General features: G+C 44.4%; 3 protein-coding genes across 3 annotated transcripts; 1 reads left to right on the forward strand and 2 right to left on the reverse strand.

Moving 5' to 3' along the window:
* On the forward strand, nucleotides 1–939 carry LOC117885878 (olfactory receptor 5V1-like). The gene has a single exon (XM_034787405.1). The coding sequence runs from the start codon at nucleotides 1–3 to the stop codon at nucleotides 937–939; it is 939 nt and encodes a 312-aa protein (XP_034643296.1).
* A 4,599-nt stretch (nucleotides 940–5,538) lies between these two features.
* On the reverse strand, nucleotides 5,539–6,543 carry LOC117886065 (olfactory receptor-like protein OLF3). The gene has a single exon (XM_034787698.1). The coding sequence runs from the start codon at nucleotides 6,541–6,543 to the stop codon at nucleotides 5,539–5,541; it is 1,005 nt and encodes a 334-aa protein (XP_034643589.1).
* Nucleotides 6,544–11,300: 4,757 nt separating this feature from the next.
* LOC117886066 (olfactory receptor 10A2-like) lies at nucleotides 11,301–12,254 on the reverse strand. Its single transcript, XM_034787699.1, has one exon. It carries the CDS (start codon nucleotides 12,252–12,254, stop codon nucleotides 11,301–11,303), a length of 954 nt encoding a protein of 317 aa, XP_034643590.1.
* Between the last annotated feature and the right edge of the window lie 2,416 nt (nucleotides 12,255–14,670).

The following is a 14,670-nucleotide window of genomic DNA, read 5'->3' on the forward strand; positions in this document are numbered from 1 at the left end:
ATGGAAGCTAAAAACCAAACTACAGGGTTTGTGATGGTGGGGTTTGCCACTCATCCAGAGCTTCAGAACTTGCTCTTGGTGGTGACTTTCATCATGTATGTGGTGTCGTTGATGGGGAATATCCTCATCAGTGCCACAGTTTGGCTTGACCCAGCTCTTCACACCCCCATGTACTATTTCGTTTCCAATTTGTCCTTGGTTGACATCTGCTACACCACGGTCACCATCCCCAAGATGCTGGAGAACCTGCTTTCTCAGGACAGAACCATCTCTTTCACTGGCTGCGCTGTCCAATTGTACTTCCTTCTTTCGCTAGGGACCACCGAATGCTTCCTCCTTGCTGCCATGGCATACAACCGTGTCTTGGCCATCTGTAACCCTCTGCAGTACGTGGTCCTCATGAACAAGAGCCTGTGTGTCCAGCTGGTGGCTGGCGCCTGGGTCAGCGGTTTGCTGCTCTCCTTGGGTCAGACCTCACTCGTCTTCACCCTGCCCTTCTGTGGGGACAACCGGATCAACCATTTCTTCTGTGACATTCCTCCCCTCTTGACCCTGGCCTGCAGAGACACCACCATGAATGAAATTGCCGTCTTTGTAGCTGGGATGTTAATCACACTGATCCCTTCTTTGTTGATACTGGGATCCTATATCCACATCATCTCCACCATCCTGAAGATCACATCGGCCCAGGGCAGACACAAAGCCTTCTCCACCTGCTCCTCTCACCTCATAGTCATCACTCTGTTCTACGGCTCTGCCAGTGCCATGTACCTGCGACCCAGGTCCAGCTACACCCCGGAGAGTGACAAATTCCTGGCCCTGCTCTACTCTGTGGTGACACCCACGTTAAACCCCATTATCTACAGCCTGAGAAGCAAAGATATCAATAGAGCTTTGAGGAGAGTCATAACCTCAAATATATTTCTTTTCAAGATGTGAACAGAGGAACACGGCCCAATCCTCTCCTCGTTTATTCTGGTTTAATGGCAACATTGCTTCATTGTCTTCCCTGGAGTTGTGACAGTTTTGTGGGTACTCAGGATGGGCGGTCTCCTCATTACTGAAGGCAGGGGGTGAGAGGGAGTCTTTCATGTGATATATGTGATACCACCAGCCTATCCATCTCTCAAGCATTCTCCTCTGGGCTACATCAGCTCTAACTTCACATTGCAGTTTACCAACAGGCGCATGCCAGTCTCTCATCCCCTTTGAAGCATTCCCCTGACACTGGATACTTACAGAAATTCCTGATCCTCTGCCCCTAAAGATGCCACATAACCCAGTTTACCAGTTTTACCTTAAACCTGTGGTCTTGCAAACCACATAGCACTTGTGAGTGCTTACAATAAACCAAAAGGAGGTTTAGTGTAAGAAAAGAGAAGGATTAAAGAAGGGAATGGTGGAAACAAATGGTTAAAAAGAAACACAAAATATGAATCTGGGTCTACACTTATCAATCATTACCTTTCCTACCTAGTAAGTTAGACCCCTCTCTTCCTCCCCAACTTCAGTCGGTTGCCGAGCTGGCTGGTTTCTCATTGCATTACCCACACACCATACTGTAGGGTCCCCTAATTCAATGTCTCTGGGAAAACACAAAGTAATAATTTCACTGCCATGCAAATTATTAATTAGTATCATCCTATTGGCCTTAGTTGAGATCAAGGGAACCCATTTTGATAGGCCCTTTGTCTACTTTTAAAATCTCAGACTCTGTCTTGCAGAGACTTGGATGTCAATTCCCATTAAAATGAATTTACAAATCTCAGCCTAAATATACAAGGAAGACATTATTTTCCATGTTTTGCAGATGTGGGATGCAGGCAAACACTGCACGGGTTAGGAGCTGAATTCTTACATGGGTGACCAGTCTGATACCTTCCCCTTTGGGATTAATGGATGTTTCCCTTCGGACCATCTTGCAAGTAAAGCAGAGAGAACCAGGATAACTGAGCAAGATGGAGACCTTGGGTAAGATTGTCAAAGCTGCCTAAAAGGGTTTGGGTGCCCAGTTTGCACTGGAATATAGTGTGTGGTTTTGCCTCTAAACCCTTTTGTAGAATAAAGTTATTAGGACATCCTAGAGCTTTGTGTGATTCCACTATAAACCTCAAGGGAAATGTTTGATCATGAGAAACCCTACTTTTCAGAATGAGAAAAGTAAAGATCCCATAAGAATGATAAAACATTTTGCTTCCTAAAGTAGCTTTTATCTTAGGATCTCAAAAATGTTAAGAGACACTAATTGAACTTTACAATCCTTTAGCTGCACCTGGATGGTCTCACACCCAAGTACTTACCCAGCGTGACCCTGCTCGGTGATCTCTCTAATGGGATCACTATAAATATTGTTATTCCTGGGAGATGCATAAATATTATTCCCAAATAGTTATGCTGATCTTCCTGGTCCCACTGTGAGTTTTGTCAGAAGTCATTTCTCTTCTCTGTGCCTGATCCCTTCCCCTCCCCCCTCCCAGCCCACCCCGGATAAAATGGAGGTAATAAGTTGGGAGACATTTATTCCATTTGTATTCCAATTCCGGTCTTCCTGGGGGATATCCCGGAGAACCCGCAAAATGAACAGCAATGGATTCTCACAAATGATCTCTTTCTTCATAGTGTTCCATCAGATATCTCACCAAGCAAGGATGGTCTATGTCAGTTCTTGAATGGGGAACATTTAAAGAACAACCCAAGGACTGGAAAGAGCGCAGTGTGGTTGACTCCTTCGAGGGCATTCTTCCCTTCAAGTCAATGCTGACCACCATGTCCCACCCTGTCTCTAGGAGACAATGTGCTGCAGGCACTGTGTATGTGTTTGTGGGGGGGACTCAGAATGGGGTGCTCTCCCCACACAATCAGTGGAGACCTCAATGTCCCACAATGGCGCTAGGGGATGCTGTGCTGAAGGGAGGAGATTGGGGGTGACACAAGCCTGGAATATCTGCCTTATGGCACTGGACTCAATTAGCTCAATCTATTTAGCTTATCCAAGAGAGCCGTAATGGATGAATTGATCACAGCCTATAAATATCTACCTGGAGAACAGAAATTTGAACACAGGCTCTTCAATATAGCAGACAAAGTTCAGAAACGATCCAATGATGGGAAGTTGAAGCTAGAAAAATTGACTGGAACTGAGGTGTGTGTTTTTGATAGGATAATTAACCATTGAACCACATTACCAAGGGTCAATTGACATGGATTCTCCATCACTGACCATTTTTAAATCAAGACAGGATGTTTTTCTAAAAGCTGTGCTCTAGTTCAAAGAGAAATTAATTCAGGGAAGTTGGAGGTCAGGCTAGATGACCACAGTGATCCCTTTTGACTTTGGGTCTATTGGGTCCCTTTTGGGTATGTCTACAGGATGAGCTAGGGGTGTGATTCCCCTGCTCGTGTACACATGCTTGTTCTAGCTCTCATTGAGCTAGTGTGAGTTTAATTAGCAGTGGTATGATGGGCAGAAGCTGAGTCATGGCTTATATCTCTGTATTTACATATAGACATGGATATAGATATACGTGTAAATGAGAAACCAGTGATGAACTTTGATTTGAATGTAAAAGGTGTTAAAGATATGACGGCTCTGTAAAATCAATGTATATCTCAGAGAGAATAAGAAACATGTTGAAATGGGAAAAAAACCAACAACAATCCTTGATACTACAAACACATTAAAGGTCCCATAGCAGACATGAGAGTGTCTCAGACCACGGTCCATGGTAGGATGGTGTGTTCATTAATAAATGTATGTGAAGTGATCCTGACACACAAATTGATTCAGAAGCATAGAAAAGTTTTGCCATGTGGTTTAGTTTAGATAAGGAAAATCATTTGATTTTGATTATAATGTTATAATATTTAACAGTCTTAAATATTGTTTATGTATAATATTAAATATAGTACATACATATGATATAAAATTAATATAACAAATATCAAAGTAAAATAAAACAAACAAGAAAGTAAAAAAAATGGAATTTCTGTTTTTTCCTCCCTGAAACAATTTGGTGAAATCAACACGAATTTGCAAAATGATTGAGTGTTGCTGAATCTACATCTTCTTTGAAAAAAGCTGAGTGAACAAATTTTGCAGTTTTACATTTAAGTTCCAGTCTAGTGCCCTCTCTAATAGCCCGCTATTTCTAACTTTCACCGTGCGCCCCATATCAGATCTATATATCGTGCAATAAGAAAGGGCTCCTGAGGACAGTGAATGGGTACATTTAGTGTAAAGCCTGAGTTGTGGCATGGAGACCACTGGAGATATTGTAACTGAGTCCACACACAGTCATGTAATAACAGCAATTGAGCCGAATTTCCAGCCTTTCAGTTTCTGTGAATCATCTGCTGTCATCCCTCTTTCCCTTCCCAACTGGCAGTGGAAAGGACTAGCCCAACACATGCCTCCAGCATAGCTCAAATTATGTGTTTTGATTTGTTTGTATGTGTGATGCCCCTTGTAAAGGTTGACCATCTGGAGAAAAATCTCTGAACAGAAGGGACCTTTGGTCTAATTTAGTATCTAGAAGGGATACAGGACTAGAGGGACCAGCCATCTAACCCTGCATGTAGAAAGGATATAGAGTGGCTAGGGCCGTTCTGATCAGTTACCTAGGAAGGAACCAAGACTAGATGGACAATTGGTTTTTAAGCAGGTATGTAGTATGAATATAGGAACAGATGGACCATTGATCGGATGCAGTGCATAGGGGTAAGGCTTTCAGACAGGATGAACCAATGCTCTCTTCTATTAATAGAAAACATAAAGGAATGGATCAACCATTGATCTGATCAAGTATGTAGACGGGATACAGGACTAGATGGACAATTGTTCTGGTCCAGACTGTTGAAGGGATAAAGGAATGGATGGACTATTGATCTGGTCCAGAAAATAGAAAGGATACAGGACTAGAGGGACGATTGTTCTGGTCCCCTGTGCAGAAGGAATGCAGGGATTGATGGACCATTGTTCTGATGTAGCAAAGCAGGAGTCTGGATTCCAAATGGGATGGCCCCATGATCTGTCACTCACTGTCAGGATCTGGGATAACAGAGACCTCTACCTCCCTACTGTTGGGATTCCCTCCAGCTCTGGAGGGGGAACATTTTATCCAGTTCTCTAGAATCCAAAAAATTCGGTTCAAATCCTGACATGGCCTTGAGGTGTGTTTAGTGGCATTTCATAAAGCTACACCTGAGGTGATCAGGCTCAGGTATAGGGATGGGTTAGGGTGCACCACAACTCCAAAGGACATAATTGTATATCAGATTATATACATATTCTAAAACAGACTAACACAAGTGCATTACATTCTACATTACATCACAGACTTCATGATTGGCTTACTAATTCTGTGGACCTATCCCTGCACTAGAAAATGTGCTAGTAAGCAAAGCTGCAGCTGCAAGCTTATCACACATTTACTCTTCTTCTTACTATTTCTTTATGTATGAGGTACATATTATTTACAAGGCCACTTGTGAATTCCTGCTTTGTCCATTGTTAACCTGTTTCCTTACATCTGTTTTCTTTCATTGTTCAGGCAAGGCCTGTACTCCTACATCCTTACCCATCATTTTCCTCAAGGCGCATATCACCTCCTTGTTCCTCAGGCTGTATATGATGGGGTTGAGCACTGGGGTGACAGTGATGTAGAAGACAGAGCTTGTTTTGAGCTGCCCCACAGAGGAGCTAGACCTGGGTCTCAGGTACATTGAAATCACTGTCCCAAAGAACAGGCTGACCACGACCAAGTGGGAAGAGCAGGTGGAAAAGGCTTTATGCCTTCCTGCAGTGGAGGGGATGTTCAAGACAGTGCCAAGGATACGAGCATAAGAGAGGACTATTAAGGAAAACGGGCAGACCAGTGTGAACACACAGCTCACGGACATGACTATTTGTGCCTGGCCTTTCCCAGCACAGGCCAAACTCACCATGGCTGGCATTTCACAGAGGAAATGGTCTATATCCTGGTGCCCACAGAAAGATAGCTGGAAGGTGGACATGGTGTTGATGGCAGAAACTAGGAAACCTCCCGCCCAGGAAGTGGCCACAATGGCAATGCACCCCCTCTTGGCCATGAGGAGCGGGTAGTGCAATGGGAGGCAGATGGCGACGTACCTGTCATACGACATAACGGTGAGGAGGAAGCACTCTGTTATGCCAAAGGCGAGGAAGAGGTACATCTGGGCCATGCAACGGGCCAATGGGATGTCTCTGTGCTCTGCCAGGAGGTGGGCCAGCATCTGGGGCAGAACACTTGAAGTATATCCAACCTCCAGGAGAGACAGGTTGGCGAGGAAAAAATACATTGGGGTGTGGAGGAGAGGGTCAGACCCAACCAGGAGAACGGTGAGGAGGTTCTCAAGAAGGGTCACCAGGTAGAGGGCGAGGAATGCCATGAACAGGGCCAGCCGGACCTCTGGATGACTGGAGAGTCCCAACAGGATGAACTCCTGGGGCATAGAAGTTTGGTTGCCTTCTCCAGTCCTGTTCGTTTTGTCTGCAGGAGTAAAGGGGAAAAAGGGAATAAACATCATCAGCTATCCGAGAGACAAGGTGGGTGAGGTAATCTCTTATTGAGCCAGCTCCTGTTGGTGAGAGAGACAAGCTTTCAAGCTACTTCAATAGAAGTGGGACCAGTAAAAGATATGACCTCACCCACCTTGTCTCTCTCATTTCCTGGGACCAACACAGCTACACCACTGCAAAATAATCGAAGGTACTGATCAGCCCCCCCCCCGCCATTACCACAGCATTGGCGCACCTCTTCATTTTTGCAGAATTGACCCTCCACACCACCGTGGATGCAGGGCAGTGCTATTATCCACTTTGTACAGGTGGGAAACTGAGGTACTCATGGTAACTACACTGCATTGTAAACCGGGTCTGTGGGACCCAGTCTCATGGAGTCAGTGTTTCCAAGCTCACGCTTGAGTGTCCACACTGCATGGTAAGCTTGGGTTTACAATTGCCGGAGCAGGGTCTCACAGCCGTGCTAACACATCCATAGGGACTGCATAGACCTTCTTACTCGGGACTTCAGCTTGAGCTGCGTTCGCATTGCAAAATGACAGGGCTTGGACCTGAGTCATGGCAAGACTTATGCTCTGACCTTCCTCCCTAGCAGGCTCCTAGGACTCAGATTCTGGGTGCTTCCTGAGCTGAATCAGACTGGTTTCTGTGTGGATGGAAACGGGGATGGGGCTCAAACCGGAATCAGAGCTTGGGCTTAGGGTGTAGTGTAGACATACCCAGAGAGACTAAGCAGCATGCCAAGGGGCATGGAGTCATAGAGTTTAAGGCCAGAAGGGACCACCAGATCATCTGGTCTGACCTCCTTGATCACGGGCCACCAGCACCACCCAGCACCTGCACACTAAACCCAACAACAGAATTAGACCAAAGTATCATTAGGGAAATCATTAGGAAAGGGATAGATAATAAGACAGAAAATATCATAATGACTCTCTAAATCCATGGTGCACCCACATCTTGAATACTGCGTGCAGATGTGGTCACCCCATCTCAAAAAGATGTATTGGAATTGGAAAAGGTTCAGAAAAGGCAAAAAAAAATGTTTAGGGGTATGGAAACGGCTTCCATATGAGGAGATATTAATAAGACTGGGACTTTTTAGAAAAGAGATGACTAGTGGGGGGGGGATATGATTGAGGTCTATAAAATCATGACTGCTGTGGAAAAAGTAAATAAGGAAATGTTATTTACTCCTCCTCATAACACAAGAACTAGGGGTCACAAAACAAAGTTAATAGGCTGCAGGCTTAAAACAAACAAAAGGAAGTATTTCTTCATACAATGCACAGTCACCCTGTGGAACTCTTTGTCAGAGAATGTGGTGAAGGCCAAGATTATAACAGGGTTCAAAAAAGAACTAGATAAATTTATGGAGGGTAGGTCCATCAATGGCTATTAGCCAGGATGGGCAGGGTTGGTGTCCCTAGCCTCTGTTTGCCAGACGCTTGGAATGGTTGACAGGGTGTGGATCACTTGATGATTACGTGTTCTGTTCATTCCCTCTGGGGCACCTGGCATTGGCCACTTTCAGAAGACAGGATACTGGGCTAGACGGACCTTTGGTCTGACCCAGTTTGTCTGTTCTTATGTTCTTATTACAGCCCTTGGGAGACTAGGCAGAAAAAAGGAGGGATCAAGGTGCTCCGCGCCCAAGACCACTGAAACGGCAGGGAACTATTAAAGGAAATATACCCAGAGGATCCCAGTAAGCGACCCGCACCCACACACTGCAGAGAAAAGTGAAATTCCTGAAGGACACAGCCAATCTGACCTGAGGGGGAAATTTCTTCTCAGCCCCAAATTTGGCGATTAGTTAGCTTCTGAGCATATAAGCAAGAATCAGCTAGCCAAGCACCTGACAAATCTCCAGCAGAGCAGAGGCGGTAGCTCATGTTTTCTAAATCCCTTACTAGTATCCTAGCCAAACAGAATGTCACTAGTGATTTTCATAGGCATTTTTTGATAGTCTAGATCCTGCCCAATCTGTCCTGCCCATCTGAAAAGGAGGGTGCCTTCATTGCAGCAACTCAGTGATATTCAATAGAACTGACCTGGCATGGGAATAATTCCTCTGAAGGAGAGAATTTGACAGAGCTCCAGGAATTAAAGAGAGAACAGAATCTGTGTTGTAGGAACTTTTAGGGTGTTTTAGCTCAATTATTATTTTAGGATGTGGCAGCCTTTTGCCATCTAACACAACCATTGAGCTTCCAAATATTACAATTTAAAAATTCAGTTTGTAGGCTAGGATTTTCAGAGGAAATGAAGGGGGTTACACATCCAACACTGAAGAAATTCAATGGGACATGAGTGCCTAAATTCCTTAAGCTTCTTCAAAAATTATTCCCCTGTTATACAACGCTAGCACAATGGGGCTTTGGTCTCTGACTGGGGTTCCTATCACCACCCCTAGAAATAAAATGAATATTGTTATACAAGGCACACATTTTAAGGAAATGTAATAAAATATCCATTGCCCCCAGAGAAGATGTCAGTATATCTTACCTTTGGTATCTGGATTTAACCTACTGAAACAGTTCTTGGAGTTTTAATAAAACTGGCACTGGTGGTCATCTGTGTTGATGAGGACTGTTGCAGTGGTGAGATGGAAACAAATTTCTCAGTTGTCACGTGTGTGGCTTAGATACAAATGTTTAGGGAGAAATCTAGAGGGATATACTTCCTCCTGTCTTTCAGGGTGAGTTAGAATGAATTGTGTTGTGTTTCAGTAAAAAAAGAAAAGACATATTCCCTGCTGTAGGGATGGGTGGGCAGATACTGTAGGACTAGAGCTCCATACAAACACATAGGAAGCTCAACCCCCAAATTAACCAGCTTCCCAAACATGCATCCCATGCACAAAGAAAACATGTAAGAGAATTTATCCCTGGCACCATCTGTGGGGAGCTCTACTTCCCTTGAGACTTCTTTTAGCATGAATAGCCAAAGGAATAAATTACTGACTCATTCCCTGGCACCTGGAATGTTTGGTGTGAGTCGCAGAGTTGACATGAGCAAAAATGTGCACCAGAGAGTTTATTTCTGTCATAAAGTCGAGCCACAGAGGCATTTTTTTAAGACAACCTCATCAGTTTTGAGGGCCGCTGACTCATGGTGTTAGAGCATTTGGGGTGGGCAATACCCACTGGGTTTGGCAAGGGGAACTGAGTCGGTCAGCGAATGAGGTCCTGGGTGAAGTGGGGGGTGATGCATGTGCAGCGCTCAGAGATAAGGGAAAGGCATGGGAAAGGCAGAGCTGGGTAGGAAGGGGCCAGGAGAGGGCAGAGGAATGGTGGAAAAGTGATAATGTTTTGTGAACTGTAAATTGTCCCCTTTTTTAATTTTGAGAGATGCGGGGGTGGGGGGGTGTGTGTGTGGAGGAGATGGGGGAGAGGGAGAGAGAGTTGTTTCCTCTCTCTTTCTGCTTCTCCACCTCCCCTCCTGGATAGAATGTTTCCAAGCTGGATCCTTGATTTCCACTATAATGTTACCCCTTTTGTCCTGAGTGGACAGCCAAAAACTCAGGGTCTTGCAGATTGTTCCAGTTGGGAGGTATTGATGCTGCAGTCTGCTATCCTTGGTGAAATCCTGTTTATTTCCAAAAAAAAATGTACCAAGTCCTGTTTCCCCAAACACGGGAGGAATCAAATGACAAGAGACAGTGTCCTTGCCCACAGACCCAAACCTTTTACACCTGGAATGCTGGGAAAATACAAACTAATCATTTCATCACCCTGCAGATTATTACTATTTATGATTTGTGTTGCAGGAACTCCTAATGGGTCCCACCATGCTAAGGGATCAGGGCTCCACTGTCCCAGATTGTCTACAGACACAATCCCTGGCCTAAAGCTATCTGAGGCTCAGATTTTGAAAGGTGCCTAAACAATTTGAATGCCTGATTTCCATTAAAATGGCTGAGATATGGACATCCACTGGGGTGACCAGATAGCAAATGTGAAAAATCGGGACAGGGGGTGGTGGGATAATAGGCACCTATATAAGAAAAAGCTTTGAATATTGGGACTGTCCCTATAAAATTGGAACATCTGGTCACCCTAACATCCACAGGTAATATTTAAAAAAAAATTAAACCTAAATAGGCAAGGCCTAAAAATGGCAAGGGGTCGGGGGGAGAGAAAGGGAAAGAAAAAAAATTGGGATTGTCAAAGGGGACTAAGGGAGTAAGGTTCGAACAAAAAAACTGTCAAAAATTATTAAAAATTTTGAACAAAAACTTTTCCCATTTGAAGATTTTCACTGAAAATTTTCAATTTTTGGACTAAAAAAAATCAAAGCAATATTTTGTTTGTTTTTGAATCCCAATTTTCCATGAATTTGGTTTTCAAAAATGAAAAAAAAACAATTCTTTTTGAAACATGATTTTTTTGGATTTCACATGCGCACACATTTTCCTTTCATCCTCTCACCCCAATGTTCAGGGGTTGGGGATGGCTGGAAAGACGGAAGTATAAAAAATGGTGTGTGGGGGGAAATCAGAAAAAATAATATTAAATTTTTGGATTTTTAAGTTTTTGAAAACAGAAACAAGATGTCTAGAAAGAAAAAACTAAAATTACATATTTTTGCATTGAAAAAATTCATTGAAGTCAACCTGGTTTTATAGAATATTTTGATATATAGACTATTGTGTTTTTCTTTGAAAAAAATTGTTTGATAAATATTATGACTACCTCTACTGGAATTCTAAACCCTGTTTCCCCCAGGTCCCTTTCAAAATGCAAACAGAGAGTTTTTAGGAAAACAAATGTCTTTTTAAGGTTCTCCTCAGAGCCTCTTTTACCTCCTTGTTCCTCAAGCTGTAGATGATTGGGTTTAGCATGGGTATTATCACGGTGTAAAACAGAGAGAGGAACTTGTCCCGCTCCGGGGAGTAGCTGGACTTGGGCTGTAGGTAGACAAAGCTAGCAGAGCAGTAGAAGAGAGTCACCACAATAAGATGAGAGGAGCAAGTGGAGAAAACTTTATGTCTGCCCTCTGCCAATGGGATCTTGAGGATGGTGCATATGATACAGGTGTAGGACCCTGCTGTGAAGAGCAAGGGCAGGACAGTGATGAGCAAGCTGCTGGCTAGGATTGCGACTTCATTTGGGGACGTGTTGACGCAGGCCAGCTTTAGCACTGGAGGAAAATCACAGAAGAAATAGTCAATCTGATTAGGCCCACAGAATGGCAGGCTGAATATCCCAACTGTGTTTCCCAGTGGTATGAAGACACCACACAGCCAGCAGACCAGCGTCAGTCTGATGTACACCCCCTTGGTCATTTTGGCTGTGTAGTGCAGTGGGTAGCAGATTGCCAGGTAACGGTCGTAGGACATGGAAGCAAGAAGGAAACACTCGACTGTACCAAAGAAGAGAAGGAAATACAGTTGTGCTGCACAGCTGGCAAAGGAGATGGATCGATCCTCCGAGACGAGGTTGGCCAGCATCTTGGGCACGGTGACTGAAGTGTAGCAGATCTCCAGGAAGGACAAGTTCCTGATAAAGAAATACATGGGGGTGTGGAGGGCCGGGTCCACCATCGTGATGAGAAGAATGAGGCTGTTCCCCACTAAGGTCAACAGGTAGAGCATGAACAACAGAGAGAAGAGGAGAATCTGCATGTCCCAGTGGTTAGAAAACCTGAGGAAAATGAAGTACGTCAGGTTAGTCTCATTCACTCTTGGAGCCCAAGCGGGAGATGTCATCTGCGGGGAAAGAAATGGAGGTCGGCTATGTTGTTAACTGACACAAGGACAAAGCCTGCTTCTGGTACCCTTGCTCACACTGCCTGGCACCTTTCTTCTGCTAACGGGACAGACTTTCTGCTAACAGGACTGTCTGGTGCCTTTATTTTGCTAACGTGACTTTCTTGTGGAACTGTCTGCCACACAGTAAGATTCAGGCCAATAGTTAGAGAGGTTAAATTTAAGAGATTACCCCAGTTTCTATAGAAAGACATCGCTAATGGTTACTGTGACCCAGAGACCTTTGGGTTCCAACTAGCGGATAGCATAACAAGGGCGTAGCAGTTTACAGGATCCCAAGGGTCTGGAATTCCCATAACAATAAACCAAAGGGGTGTATGCAAAGTCTCTACCAAGATCCAGTAGTTTACTGGGTTATCTGGATAATATTTAAGAAGTTCTGTGTCTATCCTGGAAATTATGCTCTTCAATCTTGAAGTTAAAAGCAGGTCACCAGGAGGTGACAGGACTTGAACAGATTCTGTTCAGGCAGGGAGTAGGAGATGCTTATCTCTGTCTGGTCTGGTGTGTATCATGGCTTATCTAGGATAAGTCCTTGCTCCAAAGGGTGTGCAGTCCAAATAGAAAAGAGAGACAAATGGCGGCAAGGGGGAACAGCCTGCAAATGACCAAGCTCACAAAGTAGATCACTGGCTCACAAATGAAGTCTTTTTTTGCAGCCAAAGCCACCAAATAATCAAGGTTGCAAAACTGACATAAGATTGTGACGTCTATAGAAAGGAAGCCACCTCAGGAGGGGTCTGGTTTAGGAATGAAGGTCTAAGGACTGTGATGATATATCTGGAGTTGCAAGGAGAGAAAGAGAGACAGTATTCTTCACTGAGGGGACAAGCGGAGAGCCTGGCTTCTTTCGGGCACTACCTACCTGGCTGAAAAATGCTGGTGAGCAATACTGTAAGACCTGACAGTAACTAAATAAGTAAGGCTAGGTTGTAGGAGGTATGTTATGATTTTATTGCACATGTAACCATTCCCACGACTTCTACTTGCGATCATTTAAACCTCTTCTCTTTGCTTGTTTTCACAATAACTATATCTAAGTGCTGTGTGTTGAACGGGGAAAGGAAACTGAAGGGAAACTAGCAAGCTGGGGTTTGCTGTTTCTCTGGGAGCAGCAGGTCTGTGAATTCTGTGGATATCCAGTGGAAGAGAGGCTGATCACTGCAGAGGGATGCTCAGAGGGCTTGAGAGATGGTGCGTGCCTGCCGCTTACCTGTACTGAGGAAAAAAGTGCCTGGAGGGGAGTGTTTATATTGCTCGTGGCTGGAGGGGATGGGGAGCCAAGCCCTGGCGAGAACAGATGAGGCTTCCAAATGCTACAGTCAGGTGGCAGCGAGGTGCCCCCAGGAGCACCCCAGTTACCTGCTCTGTAGCACTATTCACTCACAAAGAACAATGCACTTTACAACAGTGGGTTAATGCCATCTATGTGTGGTCCTGTGACTGGGACACATTGGAAAGAAGTGTTCTATTTTTGGCTTTACCAATGGTCTGCTTTGGTATCTTGGGCCACTTCCAATCTGTTCCCCCCGCCACCCTTTGTCTGTCTTGTCTATTTGGACTGTACGCTCTTTGGAGCAGGGACTGTCTCCTACTATCTGCTATGATACCGTTGCAAAAATGGCAAACAGTTCTGGGGTGTGTTAACAGGAGTGCCATCTGGAAGAAAAAAGGAGGTAACTGTCTGGCTCTGCTCTGCACTGATGAGACCTGAGCTGGAGCACAGGATGTGGTCCTGGATGTCACACTTTAGGTAACATAGATAAGTTAGGGAGAGTCCAGAGAAGAGCAACACAAATGCTAAAAGGTTTAGAAACCCTGACCTATGGCAAATGATTAAATAAACGGGCGTGTTTAGTCTTGAGAAAAGACTGAGGAGAGACCTGATAACAGTCTTCAAATACATTAGAGGCTGTTGTAAAGAGGAAGAGGATCAATTGTTCTTCTTTTCCTACTTTCAAAGGATCTGAAGTAATAGGCTTAAGGAGCAGCAAGGGAGATTTAGGTTGGATATTAGGAAAAACTTACTTACTCTAAAGATATTTAAGCTCTGGAACAGGCTTTCAAGGGAGGTTGTGGAATCCCCATCACTGGAGGCTTTGAAGAAGAGGTTGGACAAACACTTGTCAAGGCTGGTCTAGGTGCACTTGTCCTGCCTCAGCATTCGGGCCTGGGATAGATGATCTTCTGAGGCACCTTCCAGCCCGACATTTCTCTATTGTGTGTATGTACAGCACCTAGCACAATGGGGCTACAGTCTCAGTCTGGAGCCTCCACCCAATCCAACCACACAGATCATTGTTATTGTACAGATGGGGAATAAAACATACCAAAGTAAAGTAACTTCCCCAGAGTC

Source organism: Trachemys scripta, chromosome 12 (genome assembly GCF_013100865.1).
Source record: "Trachemys scripta elegans isolate TJP31775 chromosome 12, CAS_Tse_1.0, whole genome shotgun sequence".
In the NCBI taxonomy this organism is placed as follows: domain Eukaryota; kingdom Metazoa; phylum Chordata; order Testudines; family Emydidae; genus Trachemys; species Trachemys scripta.